Source organism: Neopelma chrysocephalum, unplaced genomic scaffold, assembly GCF_003984885.1.
Source record: "Neopelma chrysocephalum unplaced genomic scaffold, ASM398488v2 Primary Assembly neopelma1_86, whole genome shotgun sequence".
NCBI lineage: Eukaryota > Metazoa > Chordata > Aves > Passeriformes > Pipridae > Neopelma > Neopelma chrysocephalum.
This window is the reverse complement of record NW_020897748.1, coordinates 1,341,099-1,364,521: the sequence shown is the minus strand read 5'-3', so window position 1 is coordinate 1,364,521 and position 23,423 is coordinate 1,341,099. Positions and strand designations below refer to the sequence as shown.

General features: G+C 37.9%; 1 protein-coding gene across 7 annotated transcripts in view; it reads left to right on the top strand.

Annotated features, from left to right (window-relative positions):
• ZFPM2 (zinc finger protein, FOG family member 2) overlaps nt 1-20,278 on the top strand; it is a 307,974-nt gene extending 287,696 nt beyond the window's left edge. For 5 of the 7 annotated variants that reach the window (XM_027692382.1, XM_027692379.1, XM_027692378.1 and 2 more), the window contains 3 exons: nt 8,883-9,089; nt 13,454-13,678; nt 16,802-20,278. In XM_027692382.1, coding sequence (XP_027548183.1) covers nt 8,883-9,089; nt 13,454-13,678; nt 16,802-19,293 — 2,924 coding nt within the window. In that variant the 3' untranslated portion in view covers nt 19,294-20,278. Of the gene's footprint in view, nt 1-4,784; nt 4,899-8,882; nt 9,090-13,453; nt 13,679-16,801 lie in introns of all 7 variants that reach the window. The other 2 variants (XM_027692384.1, XM_027692381.1) reach the window with 2 other exon arrangements.
• The last annotated feature ends 3,145 nt before the right edge of the window (nt 20,279-23,423 follow it).

Sequence of the window (23,423 nt, the reverse complement as noted above, 5' to 3'; positions counted from 1 at the left end):
AATGTGTGTATCTGAAGCTCTGCTTCAGAGTAATTGGTTTCAGTGGTCCATTTTCTTTCTCTGAAACCTGGTGCATCCACAAAAGCTGAGGGGAGCAGTGGGCGTCACCTGGGAATGTCTCCTGGGAAGCTCTTTGGAGAGTGCCCATTCAGTGGTCCTGCAGAAAGTAAAAGGGGAGATGTGTGTGCTGTGACAGTAAGTCCTAGATCCTTTGCAGTCGTTATGGGAGTGCAACATGGGCAATGTCAGCAAGGGTTTATCGTTTTTTTCCAAGCTGTTTATCATTTCCTTTCTGAAGGATTAGTAAGTTCTGAAATAACACTCAAGTGAGACCTAATTCAAATGTAAAAAAGGTGTAGCACTCAATTCGAAACAGAGGAATTAGCAAAGAAATGAGAAATAAAAAAAGGAAGAAATTGGTAAACTTGGGAAAGAACTTCCTTGTTTGAGTTTATGCTGAATTAAGAAAATATAACAGGTTTAGCATTTGTGGCAGGCTTTAATTTCAACCTCTGAGCAGCAGACTTAACTTCTCGTGATGTGGGAGGATATTACAGTTTTCAGCTTCATTCTGTAAGTATTGCCATTTGTGCCAAACATTTAATAGTTTTACGCTGTGGACTGTCGTCCACCAGGAGCTGATATCACCTAAGACTTTTTAGAGCCATCTAATAGAAAGATATGTATTCATTCTGATTAGCCCAGGATTTGAACGAGGGTCCCAGAAGAGATATATAAGCCTCTTAAATGCATAGAACTTCTAAGGATATGGGTTTAACTGTCTCCCCCTGTGGTAAATAAGCTGTGACAGCTCTATCAGGGGGGAAAATGGCAAATAAAATTACCACATTATTTTCCTGTGAATATTTTCGGAGGACTAATCTATTTTGCCTCTTTACCTAATAGAACTCTGTTGAGCTACATGCGGACATTTAATTGGAGGAAACACATAGAAATCCTCAAATGAACAAAATGCAGGCACGCAACAATGGAAAAAAAGAAGAGGTCCAAATCTAACTGTTTGTTACACTCCTTACTCTGCAGAAACAATGTGCTGCATTTGAGGTTCAGCTGATGAAGATTTTTGCAGAATTTGAGAGCCGCTGCAATACAGATGGTGATGTTAGTAATAGTTGTAATGCAGCAAGGGAAAGACCCATCCCTGACACTGACACCAAGATGCCAGGTTTGGGAGCTCTTTCCCTTAGGACTGGAGAGTTCCTTTCATATTTTTCTTTTCCTCTTTATCAGCTATATAATGCTGACAGTTTTAACTATAAAATCATCTATTCAGATGAACACACTGTCAGCTGTCAGCATATGACTAAGCTGAAGTCAGGCCCAAAGCTCAGGCTGACTCTTGGGCAGGAGTAAGAGCCATATTCCTAAGGAGTATTTTCTTCCCTGTTTCTGGAAAGAGATTTTATATCTCAAAATGCAGGGATTTTAAAATTTCCTTTTTTAATTTGACTAATGCCTTTCAGGTGAGTATTTTTATGTTGCTTTGTTCTGAAAAATATTATTGCAGTTCCTTTATTTTGCCTTTTGTTTAGCAAGGTAAAAATTAAGAAGTCTTTGTATTCTGTGCTGAACACAAAGGTAATAGTAAAAGTGGAACAGAATTGGTTTGTCCATTGGTCTAATTTTATAGAGTATAATAGATTTTCCATTTTTTGTAGTCAGTATACTTATAGTATGCAGTGGGTTAGTCAAAATTAAAGATCAAGTATCTTTTGGCAATCTCTTTTGATCAGTAAACAAGGAAAAATTATAGAAGATGCTAAGTAATCATCTCATTAATGTAGCATTAAAGCTGTCTTTTGTGACAGTTTGAGAAATTTGAATTTGCAGGGGTGATTTTTGAGACAGTTCACTGAGAGATGGCTGGAACCATGGCATTAAAATGCATTAATAGCAAAAATGCTGTGCAAAGTATGTATTTTGTGTACACGTGAAAAATGCTAAGAATTATTTAGCAACTGGAAAGCTCGTTCACAAAATCTGTTTGATTTATTGCTGTATACACCACAGATCCTATCACATATTCTTACATTATTTTATTCAAAAACTTGTATGAACCATGAGTTGGCATGTTGGAGAATACTGAAAAGGCATTAATCAACCCAAATAAACAAGTACGTAGATCTATCTAACAACTATGAAGTAGTTAATAATTTTTTAGCAATTTTATTACAGAAAAGAGGTCTAAAAGAGTAGTGCTTAATTATCTGGACTCCTCTGTGCTGGGCTCTCTTTTGATTGTATTAATGAAGCAGCTGGCCCATTGTTTCTCTTTAATTCCTCTATTGTTTTAAGAATATGTCACAGCTCTTTATTCTTTTATCAGGTGCTGTGCAGGAGGATTCACACAATAACTCATATTCCTACTGTATTTGCCAATGCACAAAGAAACCTCCAAAGCATTTTTCAAAGAAGGGGCACACATAATTTATAAGTTCTGTTCCTTGTACCACTCTACTGTCAAAAATTTCAACAGTATTGGATTTGAATGAATTATAATTTTTTTATCAAACAATGTGTCTACATATAGATATATGTACTTCGTTCATGTCAAAAATTAGAGATCTGCCCAGTAACTTGTGCCTACTGAAATGGCATTCATTGTGCTGTCATCACAACACCATGGGTGAGAAGGATGAAGAACCCAAATATGAAGATCCCATCCTATTCTGATATGCAAATTCTCCTTAAATGCTTAACCTGTGCAACAAAGGAGGGAAAATAATAAATTAACTTCAACTCTCATTACCATTACTTAAAAGCATCATTTTTTACAAATTGGAATATTTCATTAGGAAAGGAAGGTCTAATTCAGTTTACAGTGCCTGGAAGTTGCTAAGAGTAACAGTCTGTTGTTTAAATAAATTCTGATAGTCTTTTGACCCTTCTTGGAAAAAGATGTGTGTACAGGAAACGGGCTATTATGTTTTTGCAGTAACGCAGTCAAATCCAGTAAGCATAAATTTTACTACACGAAAGTAGTACTTCTGAATTAACTGGCATTGAATATTTGTTTTAATAGAAATTGCCATTGATTTCCTAAACTTCTGTGAAAGATTTATGCCATTTCTGGGTCAAGAAAACTAGACTCAGATGGTTCAGCTAGGAAAGCCAACTGATAGTAAAGACAGGAAAACTGGGGCTGCCTTTGAATATATGTTTATACATCATTATGCTGCTTCATCTGTGAAACAGCTGTAGTCAATGGAAATACTGATTTTAGCTACTTGCTTTCTAAAGTCACTTTTCCTAAAAGTAATGGTATGAATCAGGAGGCTTTATGGTTTCATCCATTTTGAAGGTCTTTTCTTTCAGTGGAGTTAGGTGAGTCTGTCCATGTATATATATTTTTTTCAGACTGTGATCCACAGATTCCAAATGACCATTCTTTAAGGTCTGCAAAGCATAAGTGGGAAAAAAAAATAGCAGCCCACTATCAGAAGGCTCACTGTGCAGGTTTCTGTGTCTTCCCTGGAAGTGGTGTAGGGTTCTGAGAATCAAAATGGGTGAAGGGCCATTGCCTCAATTAAATTTTCAGAGCAAATTGTTAATTCCAAATATCATAATAGAGGTTACTTTGTTTAAAAAAAAAAGTCAAATGCAGAAGAAAAAAATAAGGTCTGTTAAAAAAAAAGCAAGTTTTTTTCTATTTTAGGTGTCTGTCCTACATAAAGTTTTGTATTCGCATGCATATCTATCACCACATTAGTCCCTTTTCTGAATACAGAAGATAGAGTATTATTGCATCTAAGTGTGATTTAATTGGTTCAATTTACTATATATTTTTTATACTAAGTGTGATTCCATATCTTGATGAGTCCAGATGTAGTTATGCTTCTGGTTTACAGCATCCCATTGCTTGCATTTTATTATTTTTACAAAGCAAATGTCTATCAATCACAGAGATAAATTAGAAAAAATTGTGCAAACATGACACATTGCTAAGATTTTTTCAGCATGCTATGTAATTATTAACCTGATTTTTTGCCATTGAGGGAAGCCGTGAATTACAGATAGCATGGATGAAGTTAAATGCTTTTATATTAGATAAATTTTCTTATACAGTATTCTATATGTATGGCCATACAATATAATTGAAGCTTTGTCAGCCCTGTAGCCTAGCAACAGATAATACTGTTAGGTTACTGAATTGCTCCTGGTTGACAAGTAGGGAGTATTTTTGTGTTTATCATGTTTGCTAATGATGGGATCCTTTCCAAAAGGCTTGTCTTAATCTTAATTAGAGTTTATCAGCAGAGGTCTGCATGACATTGTGCAGACACTGATTTCATAAATAATAAAAAGTGCAAGTGAAAAATTTGGCAGGAGAAGAAGATATTTAAGACCACTGATTCTTGTAAGAGCAGCATGAATTTCCAAAATGTAATCAAGTTTGAACTGTGACTCTATTCTTTATTATCGAAACTTGCAGTACACTCCACTGCAGTTTTGACAGCAATTATGAGTATGATTTATAAGCTTCCTGTTAGGAACCAGATCTGTTTGCACAAGAATCTTGATCATAAACATTACAAAGAACAGTGAGTCCACAGTTTTTCAGAGACTTCAGGACCTTATTCTGTCATTTTCATAGAGAGCTAGGGTTTTTTTTTTGTTTTCTGGGGGTTTTGTTTTAGTTTGGTTTGGTTTGGTTGTTTTTTGTTGTTATTTTTGTGTTGGTGTTTTTATTTGGTGGGTTTTTTTGGTTTTGGTTTTGTTTTAATTTTATTTTATTTAAGGGTGTTGGTGGTTTTTTCAAGCAGCAGAAATATTTGCAGTGTAAGATGCAGACAAAAAAGAGAACCCTGAAATAAACTTTCTATTTGGTGGAAGCTCTGAAGGTATCAGATAACTGCTTCAGTGCCTGATGTCATTTGGTAAAGAACTCATGCCAATGCAATTGGAATGTAATTTTTTGCTCTGGTTTGCACATCATGATATTCTTTAACTTTCTCATCTTTTGATGTTTAAATAAATGAATATTTTTAATTCCTTGCAATATGAACTAGAAAAAGTGTTCAAATAAATGCATAGCATTTACAGACATTTTTATTCTCTTCTATGTTTGATATGTATGTGGTATATATCACATAAATTTCTTTGGTTTAACTTTAGATATAAAACAATACATTGCAGGCTCAAGAAGCTTATTTTCAATTTCACAGAGCTCTCCAATGTTTCAAAGCCTTCTGGTAATCTAAAACCTTCCTTTCTGCACTGGTACAAGAGTAAGACTCTTCTTACCCCACCACATAAAACCACTAAGACCCCTTTCAGTAGAAATGATGTGATGGAGAGGAAAGGTAGTCGGGTCTTCCCTTGCATACTCCACACAGGCACACACCTTTCCCTAGCTATTGCCTCTAATGGGCAGTATGATTTGTCCTGAGATAAGAACACCAGGTGAGAATTGTCCTAAGAACAGAACACCAGGTGGGAATTGCAGGAGGAACTGCCTGGATTGCTTGCATAATGAACGCATTCCAAAGCCGGGGGGGGGGGGGGGGGGGGGGGGGGAGCAGTGATGATTGTTGTTCGGCCTGCAAAAGGGTATAAAATGCTGCTGGAGACCAGGTCAGCTGGGCAAACTGGTCTCCCAAGGTTGCAGGCAGCTTGCAAATGGGTTCCCCCCACCCTACCCCGCCCTCGGCAGGGACTCCTGCAGAGTATGTCCAGCCCGAAGATGAGGAACGCTCAGTTTTGTAAGGGTGAGTAAAAGCACTAAGATCTTGTCACATACAGAGATAAAATCCTAAAGTAGATAAATGGGTGCTTTGTTGCTTTTAAATTGTGCATTCTGTAAAGCCAAAGACTGTAAAGGAACCTGTTTGTTTTATAACCCTTTAGACTTGCTTATATTATATACTGCATTGACAATATTTAGATACTGTATTATCAATAAATTGAATCATAAGCATCCACATAATTAGTGTTATACTTTTTGCACCTGACTGAGAGTCTTCCCTCTACTACTCTGCCACAATGGATGAACAGTGTACTCATTATGGGCAAGAAGAGGCCCAAAATCATTAGTCTGCCGTTGTCTTGCCTTCAAATCATATAACCTTGACTATTTCAGAGGCACCGTCTATCACTCATCTCTATTAGAACTTATCTGATTGTTCATCTTTTCTCTTCTTCTGATGCCTGTATCTATCTTAGGATTGACATACTTGGCCTGGTAAAACTTTGGTAGAACAATTTTACTCTTATAGGCTTTTTCTAACCAAAGGAAGATTGGTTAAAAAAATCTAGTCAGTTTAGCGAGAACTTCATCTCATATAAATAACAGTCCTTTACGTTTCCTTCTGAAATCTTCACGTCTTTGCAAATATTTCATGCAAACATCTTCCTATCTCCTTCTCATCACCACTGGTACTTGGCTAAGGCTTCCATATTATCCCTTTGAAAACCTGTTGATAACACTGCCCTTTGCTTTATGAAAAGCTGTTGTGCTCCTGAGAAATTGCTATATATATGTCAGTTGTGTCTTAGCCTGTGGAGATGTTTGTAGGAAGCAAGAACTTTTTTCCTGTTTTGTAGCTGCCACCTGTAAGGAAGCCCTTACCTCTGACGATGATGTCTGGACAGCACAGTAATTCAAATGATAGTCATGGTTGGAACTTCCTATTAAATTTGGAAGCCTCTGCTGGGTGCTCTGCACTTGACTGACTTGTACTCTTTCCTTGACTGTGCAGTAGAAGGCTCAAGAAGACTTTTCCACAGTCTTCCCGTTTTGCATGAAGGTCAGGGGAATAAAGTCATTTACATCTTTCAAGACAGTGGCCCTTGCCTTACCCTGTGCAGGGAAGCATAGAAGGGGAGAAGTGAGGACTGCACCCTGTGGGTGATTTTTTCTGCAAAGGTGTTATGCTTCATTTCCAGTAACTTGAAGAATGCATCATTTGGGAGTTCATCTGGGTATCTAACTTAACACAACATCATGTGCTGATGAAAACATGGACATGTATGTCATGATCACTTAAATGCCTCATTTCCTATAGAATGGGATGAGAGAAAACAAAACAGTTTACTTCTTGGGTCTGAATCCTGCTGGGCTGAAGCTTTTTATTCATATGCAGGAGTGGATTTAACTTCTGTAGTTCTGGTTACCTTTATTAAGCCAAGCTAGAAACTGTTGTGCTTCCAAAGCCATCGCACACCCCACCCAGCTGTGCCTGCCGTAGGTGTGACAGTCTGCAGGAGTTGGATGGATCAGGCAGCTGGGGTCACTGCTCGCTTCAGCTGTCCGAGTTTAATCTGTTGCTGAACAGGAATCAACACCCTGAGGAGCTCTAACACGAGGAGACTGAGTCAGCCTTTTAGCTGATCCAGACTGATTGCAGCTGGAGACCCAGTAATCACTCTTTTTTTGGAGGTTGGTTTTGTTTTTTCCCCCAAGGGTACAGCATGTCGAGATGTTTCCTGGGATAGAGAAAGTCTCAGATTTGCACCATTTAATGCTGTAATCTTGGAGGCTAGTAAACCTTAGTATTCTTTGGTCCCCTCACATTAAATTTTTTGTAAACTTTGGAGCACCTTCAACTGCTGTATTACTGAAGGGTGAATACAAAAACACTTTTCTGCTTTGAAACTTCGACACCACTTTGAGGGTCTGGAAGCTTAGTGTATTTTACCACTGAAACACACTTACTGATGCTGTTTTGTTTGCTCATCTTTGAAAGCTAATAGACTGGTTTAATTAATTGTCCAAGATTTCTCTAAAACAATGTCCTAATTCTTCCATTTAGCTGTGGCATATCATACACTGTTGTTATCTCCTCTACCAGATTTTTGCAACAAGTTGTTTTAAAACTATAATCTCGTTGAGGGGAAAAAAATGAAGTGCAGTTGAAAAGGCAGTTATGCCGAAAGATAAACACAGCAATATTACTTATCAAAACGAGTACAGTTTTTGCTTGCCTAATGAATGCAACATATAGGTTTTTCTATATATACAAAACCCAAGGAAAAAAAAAGCTTTATAACATATAAAGTATGCAACATTATTTCAGGCATAACTGTATTGGATATGCATCTAGGCCTGAGAGTGTAGATAACACAATATAAGTGCTTTGCCTGTCTAAACATGTTAAATAAATGAGCATTCACTATCGCATTCAAATACATTAGTAGATGTACTCGCATAGTTAATTTTCTTTTTAATGCACTACACGTGACATTTGCTATAGTGTATCTTACTGTTTGATGAAAATTCTTCTACTTCCCCCCCCCTTTAAACAGACCTTTATTTGAATAAGCCTTTATGGAACAGATCTTTGGCATATCTTCTTTTCAGGAAGTTCAGTCAGTGTAAGCAGAGATAAAGCAGTCATGTTACGAAGAATATTACATAAGGGAAGATTTTTTAGAGAAAAAGGGTGACAAACATAAGGGAGGGGAAGAACGCCCTTAAGAGGAAATCTGATTTCTTTCTTGCAGCTGTTTGGTTTTATTAAGCTGTGATTTGCTATTCAAAATAAAGTAAACTTGGAGTTATGATAAAATATACAGGAAGTTTGGTGAAAATAATGATGAGAAAAGTGCTGTATAAATTATTTTCACCTATATCTTGATTTTCATATTGCTGTCTTTTTAGGAGACAAAATGAAAAATTCAAATGAATATTCATAGTGCAAATAGTTAGGAAAACTGTCCCCAAACTGTTATCCTTATATATGAAAATTCCTGTACTGATAGAAGGAAGACAGTAAAAGTAAAAATTATATGCCTCTTTACCTTGAATAAGCCATTGAAATTTAAAAAAAAAAAAAAAGGAGTATGAAGATATGGCACTGATGTTTTAAGGTCTGGAATCTGATATCATCAATTAAATCTTTCTGCTTTTATGTTTCCTGTAGGAGGGCAGCTTTGGTGTACCACAACCAAGGCCATCTCAGAGGGTGAAGAGCTGATTGCCTTTGTTGTAGATTTTGACTCAAGGCTGCAAGCTGCCAGTCAGATGACTCTCACAGAAGGCATGTATCCTGCACGCCTGCTGGACTCCATACAATTGCTCCCTCAACAAGCTGCAATGGCATCTATTTTGCCTACAGCTATTGTGAACAGTAAGTGATGAATACTATTCTCTGGCTGTTTTTTAAAACAGCAGTACTTTAAGGCACATATGAAGAGCTAATCAGCAATAGTGAATTCAAGACTGCAGAAACCACACCACAGCTCGAAGCCTGCTTTTGTTCCCCCATCATCTCAGATGAACTCACAGCTGTAAAAGGAGTAAAAACAGCAGTCTGGCGAGAGCCTCACCCAGAGTACCCAACCTGCCCTCGTGTGGACGTTCTGTGATCTGCTGCCAGAGGCAATAGGATCAGAAACTGTTCAAGTAGATAAGATAGGTCGGCTAGCTCTCAAAGTCCAGCCTCTGGTGCTCAAGGAAACTTGTTGCTTACAGATGCAGCTTCTGATAATAATTCATGATACTCAGTGGTAGAAAAGAAACACATCTCTTCAGTGGCTATTTTAAAATGCAGTGGAGATCATGCCTTGTAGCAGTGGCTATTCAAAAATGTATTTACATCCTCTGGTCATCAACGGACCCTATCATGGACAAAATACAGTATGCAATTGAGTGCTGTCCTTAGAGAGGAGGGACATGAATGTTCCTGAACAGGGAAAATTCAGTGTGAATTAAATTTTTTATCTTTAGGTTTTTCTTATTGCTGCTTTTTAACTTTATACAGCCCTAGTTCCTCATTCTCCTTTCTAAGTACCTTTCCTTTCTGAGTACTTTCTAAGTACTGAAATATATTGGCTGCTACCATGATCCTCACCAGCCATCACCTAGACTTATTGCACATTCTTACCTCTCAGCACTTTGCAAGTCTTTTCATGTAGACTCCATGTTGGAGCACTTCTCCATGTTTCCTGTGGTTTCTAAGTATTATAATTAGTTATAGTGAACTACGGAATACAGTATTTCAGGTGTGAATGTACGTGCAAGCACATGATCTGCCACTCAGACTCACACCTAATAATACTGAGTCTTGAACAGTCGCAACGTTTTGAAGCTCTTCAGACAGGACTAGTTAAAATATCCATGGTAACACATTTCATTCCATGTTTTTCTTTTATTGTTGTTGTTGTTTGTTTTTTGTAAGTGCTTATTTTCTGGGTAAACAATTCTGATAGTTACACATTTATTGTTAGCCTATTTTAAAAGATAAACCTTTCAATGTCCAAATCATCCAAGACCTCCCTTCCAGAGAGTGAGTTACAATATCTTCATGCCCCTTTAGCTAAGCATATTCATTTTTACCCCAGCAGTGAGGCAGCTGTGAGCTGATACACCTGTTCACAGAACCAGCAATTAGCATTGCACAGGACCTTTTCAAAATAAGGCGTCAGAAGCACCTAAAATGACATGAAGTTACCAAAGGTAGGGCAGACCTGTGTTTATAGTCAACAGTTGTAAGGGAGCCACTGGAATGAGTTACCTTGCCTAAAGGGCAAAGACTCATGCACAGCTTGTTTCAGCTGAGGATGTATTCTTGCATAAATCTACAAGGCCAACTCTGGTCTTTGGCAAAGTAGTCAGATTTCTACAGCATCACACTTCTGGAAACACAGTTGCTGTCAGCACGGCCTTTTGCAGAGCTCTGGAAAGCCACACTGAATGTTGCTAAGACAAGTCTAAGTTTATGGTCCCTCAGCTCTTTCTATACAGGTTTAGCAGCAACTCAGTAACCTCTGTATTCTTGACCCCAGGAGAATGCTTAATTAGCAGTCTCTGCTCAGATCTTTCCGCCCTGGTTTCAGCTCTGCCTCTGACCAGATGGGACTGCTTTCACATTTCATCGTTGAGTTGATGAAATTCAGTTTCTTCATTGAAGTCTTAAACTAGATACAAGTCCAGAACTATGCCAAATGCACCTCTAGATCTTTAGTGAGACATGTCTTAACATACTTTCTCTAGATCTCTGAAAAAAAGTCAGTTTCTAGAAAAAGTAGGTGTTGTAGGTTTGGGTTTTTTTTATGTTTCCTAACATTTTCTAGTTTAAAAAAACAAAATTAGAATATCACCTTTGGCTCATTCAGCTTGAGCTTGAATGTTTCATTTCCTGAATTGATCTATTTAAATATTTGGAAAATATCCATTGAAATAAATTGAAATATTTTGCTTTTAAATAATTAAAACATTAGCTTCAAGTAGCCTTTATCTATTTGGCATCACTTTAGGGGAGTAATTAGTTTCAGATCCCATCCCTGTATACTGTTCTCCCTGAAATTCCATCCTCTTACTGTGTGAAACTCCTCAAATGCATTTGGTCTGCTTGGCATATAATGGCAGTCACATATTCACCATGTGTAACTCCAGCTACAGACTGTCCAGGCCATCTAGCCAATAGGAAATAAAGATGGCTGGAAGTCAAATTCATTAACATAATCAGAAAGTTCAATACTGTGATGGAATGCAGTTAAATTAATTCAAATAGGACTTGTTGACCATATCAGAATTTCCTATTGCTACTTTTGGACCTTCTCCTCTGTGGAAACCTCATTAGTTCAACTTTTTAAAACCATTTGAAGCCAAAAGGAAATGTTGAAACGTCAGCTTTAGCACGAGGTGGACATTTCAAGTGATGCAAGCTACATTGGTAATGTTTTAATAGTGGTATATGTTGGAATACTATCTGGTCCATTAAGTGGTTGTGTCTTAAATCCATGCACAATTATTCAGTGGCAAAGAGAAAAATAGAAATTGGTAGTGGTATAAATACTTTCTGCAAATTTATGAGCAGAAAAATAGACAAGTATTAGCAATGCAGTCAGAGAAGCAAACTAAGCAATGTAAATTTTGGCTGCATTTGTAAATATTTGGCAAATAGAAGACTCATCCATTTCAATGGGTTGGAGTCTTCAACTTTCTTCACCCAAAGGAATTGGAATAGAGCACTTGTCCTATACACTTCAATATTTGACATTATACATAAATTGTCACAAATTATAATGAATTACATCATCAGCTACACATGCCATGTTTTCAGAACAAGCAGCCATTCTTCAAGACTGAGTTAATTACAATCTCTAGCAGCTTCTTGCATTCTGAAGTCAGGGGGAGTTTTGATGTTGACCAAGATGTGTTTTGATGTTGACTGCAATTGCCCATTTCCTGACCGTGAGGTCAGCTGTCACAGTCTGGAGTCACTCATAATTTTATGTCCAAAACAGGTGAGAAATGTCCAGACCAGATGCAGAGAATTATCCTAGGCCTATGGCAACTCCTGAAATGTATGTGTGAATGGGAAAAGTGTTAATTGACTTAAATCAAAAGTATAGAAAGGACTGTTCTTATGATTTAACACTATAAACAAATTCTACTGCTCAAGTGTGGACCTTGTCACAGTTTAATTTACTCATGTAGATGTGCCTCAAAAGGGCAGGGATTTCATCTTGTTCTTGCTGATAGGATGGAAGGTTCAGCTTTCAGAAAGGTCAAATGGGTCTTTTGTCCTTCTGAGACAGATACATGACGTATGGTGTAGGTGTCCTCTGACAGGATATTAACAACCAAATATCTGTCCGCTTGGTGTAGATACACCATATGCATTATTACTCTTCACATTAGTAGAGTTTGCATCCTTTAGTCCATGATCAAAATCTCGACCCCTCCTGCTGCTGGAAGCATTCTGTGCTACCTCCGCATAGTCTCCCATTAGAGGGACTGCTGACACTTTGGGATAGGACACAAAGAAAAATTGCCTTATTCTTAGTAAATATCCCTTTTGTGTAGTGAAAAGTGAAAAAACAACAATTTACCAAAAACAAGATAACAGAAAATACATAGGAAATTTCAATTTCTAATATTAATAAGAACAGGAACCCAGGAAATAGACATGCTGCTTAATATTATATTACATTCAATATGGTAGGGTCTTAAGGAAAAGTAATCTAGTTTGGCCTCCTGAATATCAGAGCAACAGGATCTTACAGTAATAACTGCATAAGCATTCTGAAAATAGATGTTCTTCAGAATGATTTGCAGTTAGCACTCAAAAATTCCAAGGCCCAGAGCTTGAAAGACTTATGCACACAGGAAAAAAGCATAATTGAAAGGTGTACCCTACTGAGTAGTGATGTATTGAAAAATCCAGCTTAGTTCTTGAATTAATACTGTATGTTCCCAACAAACATTTAATTTAATTTCATTTTTTAAAATAATTATGTGCCAAAAACTTCTAGCTGTTTTCTTTATGCAACTATTTTTAAAATATCCTTTTGAAAGAAACAACTGTCTCACATGTTAAGTCTCTCATCTGCAAGTGACATTTTAATAAACCTATGTCTCTGCTTCCAATATTTTATTAAATAAGCATGTGTTTAATGGGGAAGGGGGGTGAATTAATCCACCTATGTTAATTGGTTGGCACCAAGTGCACTGTGGCTAATCTACACTGCGTATGTTTACTTGTAGAGGACATATTCCCTTGCAAATCCTGTGGCATTTGGTACCGAAGTGAGCGGAACCTGCAGGCCCATCTCATGTATTACTGCAGTGGGAGGCAAAGAGAGGGGCCACAGCTGTCAGAGGAGAGTGAAGACAGTGCTCAGCAGATATCCAGTGTCTGTCCCTTTCCGCAGTGCACCAAAAGTTTTTCGAATGCAAGAGCTCTGGAAATGCACCTAAATTCTCACAGTGGTAAGTACCATGTATGTTCATGGATCATCTTCTAGATTTAGCTATTTGAAGAATTATTCACTATAGACATTCAGAGGATCAATGTTTCTCCAAATATATGCAAATATTGCATGTAGATACTACCAAAATGTCAACAGTTTCTGACCTGTGTTCTACACCAAGCACCTCTCCCAGGTAACTGGTGTCATTTCTCTTATCTACTAATCCTCATTTGAGTGCTGTTTCTCTCTTAATGTGTGTATACAGAGGTACAGGCAGCATTTCTTTACTGGTGGAGGTATGCTCAAGAATTCAGACACAATTAATTACTTCAGGATTCTGTCTATCAAATATGAGTTGGCTAGAGTACAATCTCTACCTGCCCTATTGTGGTGCTCAGGACAGAAACACACACAGTCAGAGAGCAAGACCTTGTGAAGTAAGATATTAGTGTCCTAGAGTAGGCTTCTCAGGCAGAAGGCTTTAAGACCATGGTCCAAAAGTTTGTGCTTTTACCAGGACACTTGTTTCATAAAAAACTTCTTGTTTGATAACAATATGCTTTTCCCTTATAGTAAGTATAAAATGGGGATAGTATTTTAGAATCACAAAAACAAAGAATCATAGGATTGCTTAGATTGGAAAAGACCTCTGAGATCATGAAGTCCATCTGTTAAGCCAGCACTGCCAAGTCCACCACTAAACCATATCCCTAAACACCACATCAGCAGATCAGTGTGGATGATCAATTTTTAATTGAATTGGGGCTGGAAAAACAAGTGAGTTTGCAGGACGTTCTGCATTGGAGTTTTCAGTAGCAGAGAAAACCTAAAAATAAGAAAGACTGCAGTGTCTGTGTGTGGTGTGTTGGCTTTTTGGTGTACAGAGCTGTGTCTGGAAAGTTGCAAGGGCTTTACAGGTGTTCCCAATTCTCCCGGTAAATGAATGAAGTCTAAAGGACACTAATGGGTGCTTTAGTCCTAGAAGAAAGCCTTATTCAGCTGCAGTGTAAAAGCTCCTGGGGCATTAGGAATCTACTCTGTGGATTTGGCGAAGTGAAAAACATTCCTCTGATACTTGGGCAGCAATTGCAAATCTAGAAGGCATCATGTTGCCTTGGAGGTGTTTGGTACCTCCCAGAACAGGACTAGAAGAACGCTGAGTGAAAACTTGTTTGTATAGAAAACACAGACAAACCCTTAGCCATTCAGTTAGAGGTCAAATCTTTTTGTGCTTCGAGATCTTCACTTTGAATATCAGGCTATTGCCATTTTCTGTCTGTTGCCTAGCAAATATTTCACTGTTCAGTGAACCAGCAAAACCATAGGCTACAGCAGCTTCAACAAGAGCAGGTGAATGCAGCCCAACATGTCTTACAGCCTAGTAATTATAACCTGGTACTCTGGGAAGATAAACAGATTAATTTCCTCCCAAGCAGAGGAAAACTCTGAAATCTTCACCATTGTGCAAAAGATTTGCTTCAGCTATTTGCATTCGGTGGCATACCTTTGGCTTAGTTGGCTTAGGTGTCCAGGGTTTAGAGCTATGAGCTGTGAATGACTCTGTCTGCTTGTCGTCTGGAGATAAGCATCTGTGTAGGTATTTCTTAGAACAGAGGCTGGATCTCAGGCTGTTCCCTTTCCTTTTAGTCATAAACAAGTCTGTTCAATCATTCTTGCTTTCTTTCAGATCCTGTCAGTCTTAATTTTTCTATACAGATTATCACACCTTTTGCATCCCTTTTCCAAATGCCCTGTAACCTTTGGAAGCCCTGAGTTTTCTTCAACTTCTGTTACTGTTCCAGCTGGAGGCTCTAGCAGACACACACCACTGGAACATGGAGCCCTGACTGAAATGCAAAGTCCATAGACATCCTGCTGTCACTGTACCACATGATGGGGAAGCATATGAAGCACCATCTTGTGGCAGTGGAGGAGTTAAAACCTCATAGGGCCTCCTGGGGAAGAAGTGCCTGACAGGAGCAGGCACTGATTAAAATGCTGTCTTCTTCGTTCTCTTCTGGCCTCTGCAGCCAAGAGCAGGTCAAATTTCAAATGTCATTCACAACTTTGGGGGTCACTGATGCTAGGGGAGAAGTGAGGACCTCCAGATAAAACAGAGTGACTTCCCACAGAGTGATCTGCAGTATTCTTACAGTTTCATTTTGTCCAACTACCACCAACCTAATTTATCTAACTAAGGTGTGGTACATGTGTTGATGTGTAGGCAGAGCAAATACTCATTTTTAATTCTGAATATCATCCCTACCAATACTTTTTCATGGTTTATTTTCTAAAAAGTAAGCAGAATCCATGTTGTTGCAGTAGAGAAATTTAGTCTTATCTCTTTTTAAAGCATTTTCAGTTTCACAATGTTATGAAACACGGGGGTTTTTGTTTAATCAATGACTGTAAGATGGCTTTGAATGTACTGTTGTTGATAGGGAAAGTGGTAGTGAATACGTGAGGAAAAGGTGTTGTATTATAGCAGTAGTTGCCAATGGCCATTATATGTGGAAGATAAAATGTCAGTGAAGCTGTGTCTTACTGCTCCTCCTGCCTTCACAATGAACACAACTTATCAGTCCTTTCTGATGAGGATAGATCTGTAGCCTGTTCCCACACTACAGCCAACCCATGCAAGCAAAGAGCTCAGCATCAATAACGCTGAAAATGCTACTTCTGCTTTGTCTGTGGCTTTCAGGCACTCTTGAGGGCTGTACCTCAAGCCATATCATAACCTTGAACCTCTTGACCTTGATGTGCTCTCTGTGCATTCAAAATTTCCAGTGATTGTGTACGGGGAACATTATGTGTCCCTTTAGTTGTAACTGTAATTTCAAAGACTTTTTCATTTAGAATAAGTCCAGTCTATTTTTATCTTTTTGCTTGTTCTTTCCCTTCAGTTCTGCTGAATGCATGCAAATACTAGGGCTTTCCAAAGCAGAGCAGAAGTCTGGGAATAACCTCCAGCAGTTTGAGGAAAGACCAGTTCAAGTATTTTCAGGGTGACTAATGCCATCTCATCAGAAGAAAATTAATCATTCTCACTGTGTTTGTACCTTTGGTGCACTTCATTTTCCAGTATTCCTCACGAGAGACAAAATTGTCACTTTATTTTGTATTTTACTTGTCTTTTCTATAGGAGTGAAAATGGAAGAATTTCTCCCACCCGGTGCTAGTCTGAAATGCACAGTTTGTACTTACACTGCAGACTCAGTGATTAACTTTCATCAGCACCTGTTCTCGCATCTTACTCAAGCTGCCTTTAGATGCAATCACTGCCATTTTGGCTTCCAAACTCAGAGGGAGCTACTGCAGCACCAAGAGTTACATGTCTCTGGCAACAAAATCCAGAGAGAAAGTGACATTGAACACTCTCCAAGTGGAAACGAAGAAGGTTTACAACCAGCAACAGACCTGTTAAGCAGAAATGATGTTCCCCAGAGCCAAAAGACCATGCAGACTAAAGATGCAAGTTCTGATACAGAGCTTGATAAATGTGAAAAAAAGGCTCCACTTTTCCTTCCAAACCAGAGGCCAGAAACACAACCTGCAGCAAATAAGCAGAGTTTTTCATATACTAAAATAAAATCTGAACCATCCAGTCCAAGGCTTGCTTCATCTCCTGTTCAGCCTAATATTGGTCCTTCTTTCCCAATGGGACCTTTTCTTTCCCAGTTTGCTTTTCCCCAAGACATCACTGTGGTTCCTCAGGCTTCAGAGATACTAGCCAAAATGTCAGAACTGGTCCATCGAAGGCTGAGGCATGGAAGTAGCAATTATCCTCCCGTAATTTACAGTCCTCTGATGCCTAAAGGGGCTACATGTTTTGAGTGCAACATAACATTCAATAATTTGGACAACTACTTGGTTCACAAAAAGCATTACTGCAGCAGCCGATGGCAGCAGATGGCAAAGTCACCAGATTTTTCCAGTGTTCCAGAAAAAATTCCAGAAGCTGTAAGTCCCAGTAATGGTCAAAGCTCTATAAACATCCTGAATGCAGCTCCTCACACATCAGATCCAGAGAATCAACTTCTGCAGACGTCTTGCATAAACTCTTCCAGTGTTTTAGATTTGATTGGGCCAAACAATAAAAGTCATGAAAAAGACTTTACTGCACAACCCAAGAAGTTGCCAACTGCAAGCAACGGTGATGAGAAGATAAACGGAAAACCTTCTGATGTGAAAAATCCCAATGCTCCTTTAGTAGAGGGCGAGAGTGACCCTAACAAGACCACGTGTGAAGCTTGTAATATTACTTTCAGCAGACATGAAACCTACATGGTCCACAAGCAGTATTACTGTGCTACTCGCCATGATCCCCCACTGAAGAGGTCTGCTTCCAACAAAGTGCCTGCCATGCAGAGAACAATGCGTACTCGGAAGCGAAGGAAGATGTATGAGATGTGCCTGCCAGAGCAAGAGCAAAGGGCACCACTAGTTCAACAGCGATTTCTAGAAGTTGCTAATCTTGGCAATCCTTGTACATCTACTCAAGAGTCAACAGAGGGTCTTGGAGATTGTTACCATCCACGATGTGATATCTTTCCAGGAATAGTCTCAAAGCATCTGGAAACATCACTGTCTATTAACAAGTGTGCTCCAGTTTCAAAGTGTGATACTCCCCACTCCACCGTATCTTGCTTGGAGATGGATGTGCCAATAGATCTCAGTAAAAAGTGCTTACCCCCATCAGAGAGGACATCCACTTCTCCCAAAAGGCTGCTGGACTACCATGAGTGCACTGTATGCAAGATCAGTTTTAACAAGGTAGAGAACTACCTGGCTCACAAGCAGAATTTTTGCCCTGTCACTGCCCATCAGCGCAGTGACCTGGGACAAATCGACAGTAAGGTGTTTCAAAACCCAGAAAGTGAAAGAAACAGCCCAGATGTCAGTTATGAGAGAAGCATAATCAAATGTGAGAAAAATGGAAACTCAAAACAGTCCTCTCCTAATGGAAACTTATTTTCCACACACTTAGCAACACTTCAAGGACTAAAAGTCTTTAGTGAAGCGGCCCAGCTTATTGCTACAAAAGAAGAAAACAAACATTTGTTTCTTCCACAATGCCTTTACCCTGGAGCAATAAAGAAAGCTAAAGGAGCAGATCAGCTTTCTCCATATTATGGAATAAAGCCAAGTGATTACATTTCTGGTTCTCTCGTCATTCATAATAATGATCTAGATCAAAGCACAAATACAGAAAGTGAATCTCCTAAAGGCCAGGCGCCTTCGAACGGATGTGCTGTGCAGAAGAAAGAATCTCTTCCACTGCTGCCGAAAAACCGAGGCATGGTAATAGTTAATGGGGGACTAAAACAGGAGGAAAGACCTGCCACTAACCCACAACAAGAGAACATTTCCCAGAATCCACCGCATGAAGATGGGCACAAGTCTCCTTCTTGGATCTCTGAGAATCCCTTAACTGCAAATGAAAATGTGTCTCCAGCAATTCCTACAGCAGAGGAACAGTTGTCTAGTATAGCTAAAGGTGTGAATGGCTCTACCCAGGCTCCAAGCAGTGGAAAGTACTGCCGACTGTGTGACATCCAGTTCAACAATCTTTCAAACTTTATAACTCATAAGAAGTTTTATTGCTCTTCACATGCAGCAGAACATGTCAAATGAAACAATCAGTCACGTTTGGTACCTGTGTTTAGCATATTGTTCCATACAGTTTAAAGAAAGCTGTTTGAATTACATCTGGACAATCAGGAGATTTCACTATTGCTGAGTTGAAGACTTAAAGGTGTAATTTCATTACAGTCCATTAGTAAAGTGTATTATTGGTGCCATTTTCAAAAATATTAATTTATTTTACCAGCAGTATTCATAGCTGTAGTTATGTTATTTTTATTTAAAAACTTTATATTAAAGTCATTTGTAATGTTATTGTATAGTTATTGTGTAGCACATATGGTTTGCACTGTATAGTAGATTTTAAAGAAAATAGTCGCAAACAATACAGAAAAGCATTTTAGAAATAGCTTCAAAAGCACTTGTGTATCCTGATTTTTTTCTTATATGCTGTTGCAGATATATGTATATGCTAAAATATAACTTGCAAAAAAGTTTCAACTATGCTGTGAAGTTCGCCTTAAAATTTCAATTTTTTGAACAATTGGGCTCAGTTTGCACTTTATATTTTAGCAGATACATTACCTTAGTCATTAGGCTTTGCATTTGTATGTAGCAGTATGTTTCTGTCCACTTTCTTAATCTGAAACGTACGTTAAATGAAGATGGCATTTTCTTTCTTGTATAGTACTTGTATTTTCTTTCGCTGATGCATCTCTGTCTCGATTTTTAAACCTTTGCTGTTAAATGCAATACTTTATAAAGAATGAACAAAATTACTGGAAGCAGTATTGTAAGTAATGAGATCATATCAATCAGTTTTATCTTTTGAAAGGCACAGTCTAAAACAAAACCTAAACTCAATGCTGCAATTATGAATCTAATTCATATATAAGATATATTTAAATATAAGAGTAGCAATACTGCAACTGGTGATCACAAAGATAATGTTCTACTTCTGATAGAAATAATTTCTCAACAAATGTTGTTACTATGCATGTATATGGATGGAATAAAATTCCAGATCATTGGAGAAGTTTGGCAGTAATTTCTTTAAATTTGTTTTATTCTGTTATTCAAGGTACATTTAGAGCTCACAAACTGTAATGAATCTCTTAGGAACAGGCTAACGTTGCCTCCTCTTCGATGGAAGCAAAGTGTTCAATGAGAAAATGAGTACAAAGGATACCTTCACTTCCAGGGAGCCCCTGCTGGCAGGTCACTCATGCAACTAAGTTTAAGACAACCTAGTGAACTAAAAGTTAAAATGTGAAGGTCTGAAACCAGGAAGGCTGTTCTCTTTAGTGATGCCAAGGAACCCTGGCAGTATCACCATATGTCAAAATCAGTGGAACAATTTCCTTCCTAACACCTCTGCTATGATTCTTCTTGTGTTCAATGTTCCTATATGAAAAACAATAGCATTATATTAATAGAATAGCAGTTTGCTCCACTAATTCAGTTTAGAAATACTATTCAATAATTTATGTTATATCAAAATCTGAACTAAGTACAATTAATACCCTTCACTTGCAATTGTTCAGTCTCCTGTACACCATTTTAATAAAAACATTGTTATTATAAAAGTGACTTATTGATGCACTTTCATCCTACAAATTTGAAAGCAAAACTACGACCTGAATAGTTACATAAACAGTTGTATTTAATCTAGTCCTATATCAGCCAAAAAACCAACTCAGAACAAACTACCTAGAAGGATGGTGTTTCAGCTGAACAGCCAGTTGGAGACTGGAATAAGAGCATGCAATGCCACTGACTTTCAGCAATCCCATCTCTCCCTACTTTGTAACTGAAATTGTTCTTTTTTTTTATTTGTAAGTGTAGGTACATGTGATCCAGTAGCAAAAAGAATAAACTCTTCAAAAAATATTATTAACAACTCTGCTGGTTAACTGGGCTTTAAATACAGATCAAGAGTGCTTCAAATTGTGTTAATTGTCACTTGCAACAAAGATAACAGGTGTATACATCAATTCTGTAGGCCCAAAATTGGTCCTATAGCAAATATGTTGGGTAATAAGACTTGAGAAGGAGAAAAAACATTACAGTCACAGGAAGAATAAAATAGACAAGTTGTTTATGATTATCAATTAAATATTCATTAGAAAATAGCACACCAGTATATCTAAGACTCCGCAGTATTTGAGATAGATGTTACCTTTTGGCCTTTTTGGTGGCAAACATTATTTTGAAGATTATCCGTCATGAAAAATGGTTTTAAAAACCAGATGATTACATCTGGATTAAAATAACCTAATTCTGAAAGATACACATGCATAGATGAAAACTTTTTAGGTGAAGCTGATCAGAAAGCCACAGGTAGTGTAATTTACAATTGCTGAGCTCTGGGAGTCCGTTTAGACTGTGAGAAAGTAAAGGAGAATATCATGGTTAAAGGGAATACCTAGCTGAAAAGTGATGCCGAAAGGGAAAAGCCTTATCAAAAAACATTTCTGATCCAGAAATGCTGAGGGTACCTGATATATTCCAGAGGTAAATTAAAGCCTGCCATGCTGCATTATATTCTTCCCACTGGCTAGTCCAATTGCTTTCACACAACAGAATAATCCTGGTAGCATTTTCTCTTTATAAATCACCTATTTGGTTAACCGGTCCCACTTTTACAAGTTCAAAACAAGCACAACCTGTGCATCTGTGGGCATAGAGTTGCTCAATTTTACACACATTTTATACATTTTACTCACTTCACAGGAACAACTGGCAAGTCTGACACATGCTAAACCCCAAAGTTATCACACTCTCTGAAAGTAAAACTGTTCACTAGCTAGGTGGGTAGCAGATACTGACATTTGATTTCTTATACATTTGTTAAAAATATAAAAACATTTAATAAAAGAAGCTGCTCACATAGCTGGGCATGTTTTCCTATAATCTTATACACTGTTTTTAATTGTTTCACTTTCTTTATTGCACTAATTTTTTTTAATTTGCTCATGTGAAATGAGAACATAAACACTCTGACCAGCGAGAAATCTCTGTCCCATCTCTTGAACCAGTTTGCACAACACTGCCCTAATCCTAATCAAGCCCTAATCAAGATGGACTTGAAGCACATCTGTTTAAATTGTAAGTATTGTTTACAGGAATTAACTACTTAAATCTGTTTTCTGATCAAGGGGTTATTTGTATTCTCTTTAGATTATATCTGTGCATTTGTTCAGGTGATAAACTGCCTATTGCTAAAAACTTCTCTTGAATATAGACTCTTCCCTAGTTCTTTTTTTAGGTTTTTTTAGGTTTATTAATTATCTATCAAATCACCTATGCAAAGGGAGTCCATTCTTAGTGAGTCTTTGACACCTGGAACTCAGCAGGAAGCAGAGCACCTCAGTTAAATGGTTTGGATCTGTTAATCCCTGTCAGCTGGAGTCAGTGAATAAGTCTTTGGGACTGTTGAGTAGAGATGAATAGCTCAACAACAGGCATTAAAATATTTCCTGATTTTATGTTACAAGAAATAGTACTGTTTCACGTGAAGACTTTACTATTTAGAGGATCTGGTTCCTGCCTAACTCCTTGTATACCGTTTTCCTGGAGGGTTTTGTGTTCAACTTTGGGCTTTCTAAGGAAGATTTCCTTATTCACAAAACATCCCATCCACAGGCAGTGCTCATAACTAATGTGTGCCTGTATCCCTGTCTGCCTCATTTATTTGTCTGTATCCTAAAATTCAGACTTTGAAAGGCTGCTGTGAGTCCTCATTCATACCACATCTTCATAATTTTCACAGATAATGGTGATTTTTTTTCCTTTGTCGTCATAAATCAGGTGGACATGCTTAATGCAAGCAGTAAAACATATTGCTACAAGCTGATGTCTGCTTGTCTTGAATTAATTGTAATGTTAGGATTCTGGTGACATTTTCTCATTATTACAAATAATCATAAAACTTCATCATTGGTATTTGATGCAGATCCACACTCCTAACTTTCTTAGTGTCTCATTTCTACTAGGTAACTGTTGACTATGTTCGTTGTCTGACATTGTCTGCAGGAATGTAACAGTCACATCCCAAACACAATCTGAGAGGATGTATATGGTGATTTCTCCCTTGTACAACAAATGCTGCACCAGTGGCAAATGTAGAATGAAAAAATAACAACTAAAAAACCTGATGTAGAGATTAAAAAATCAAATCG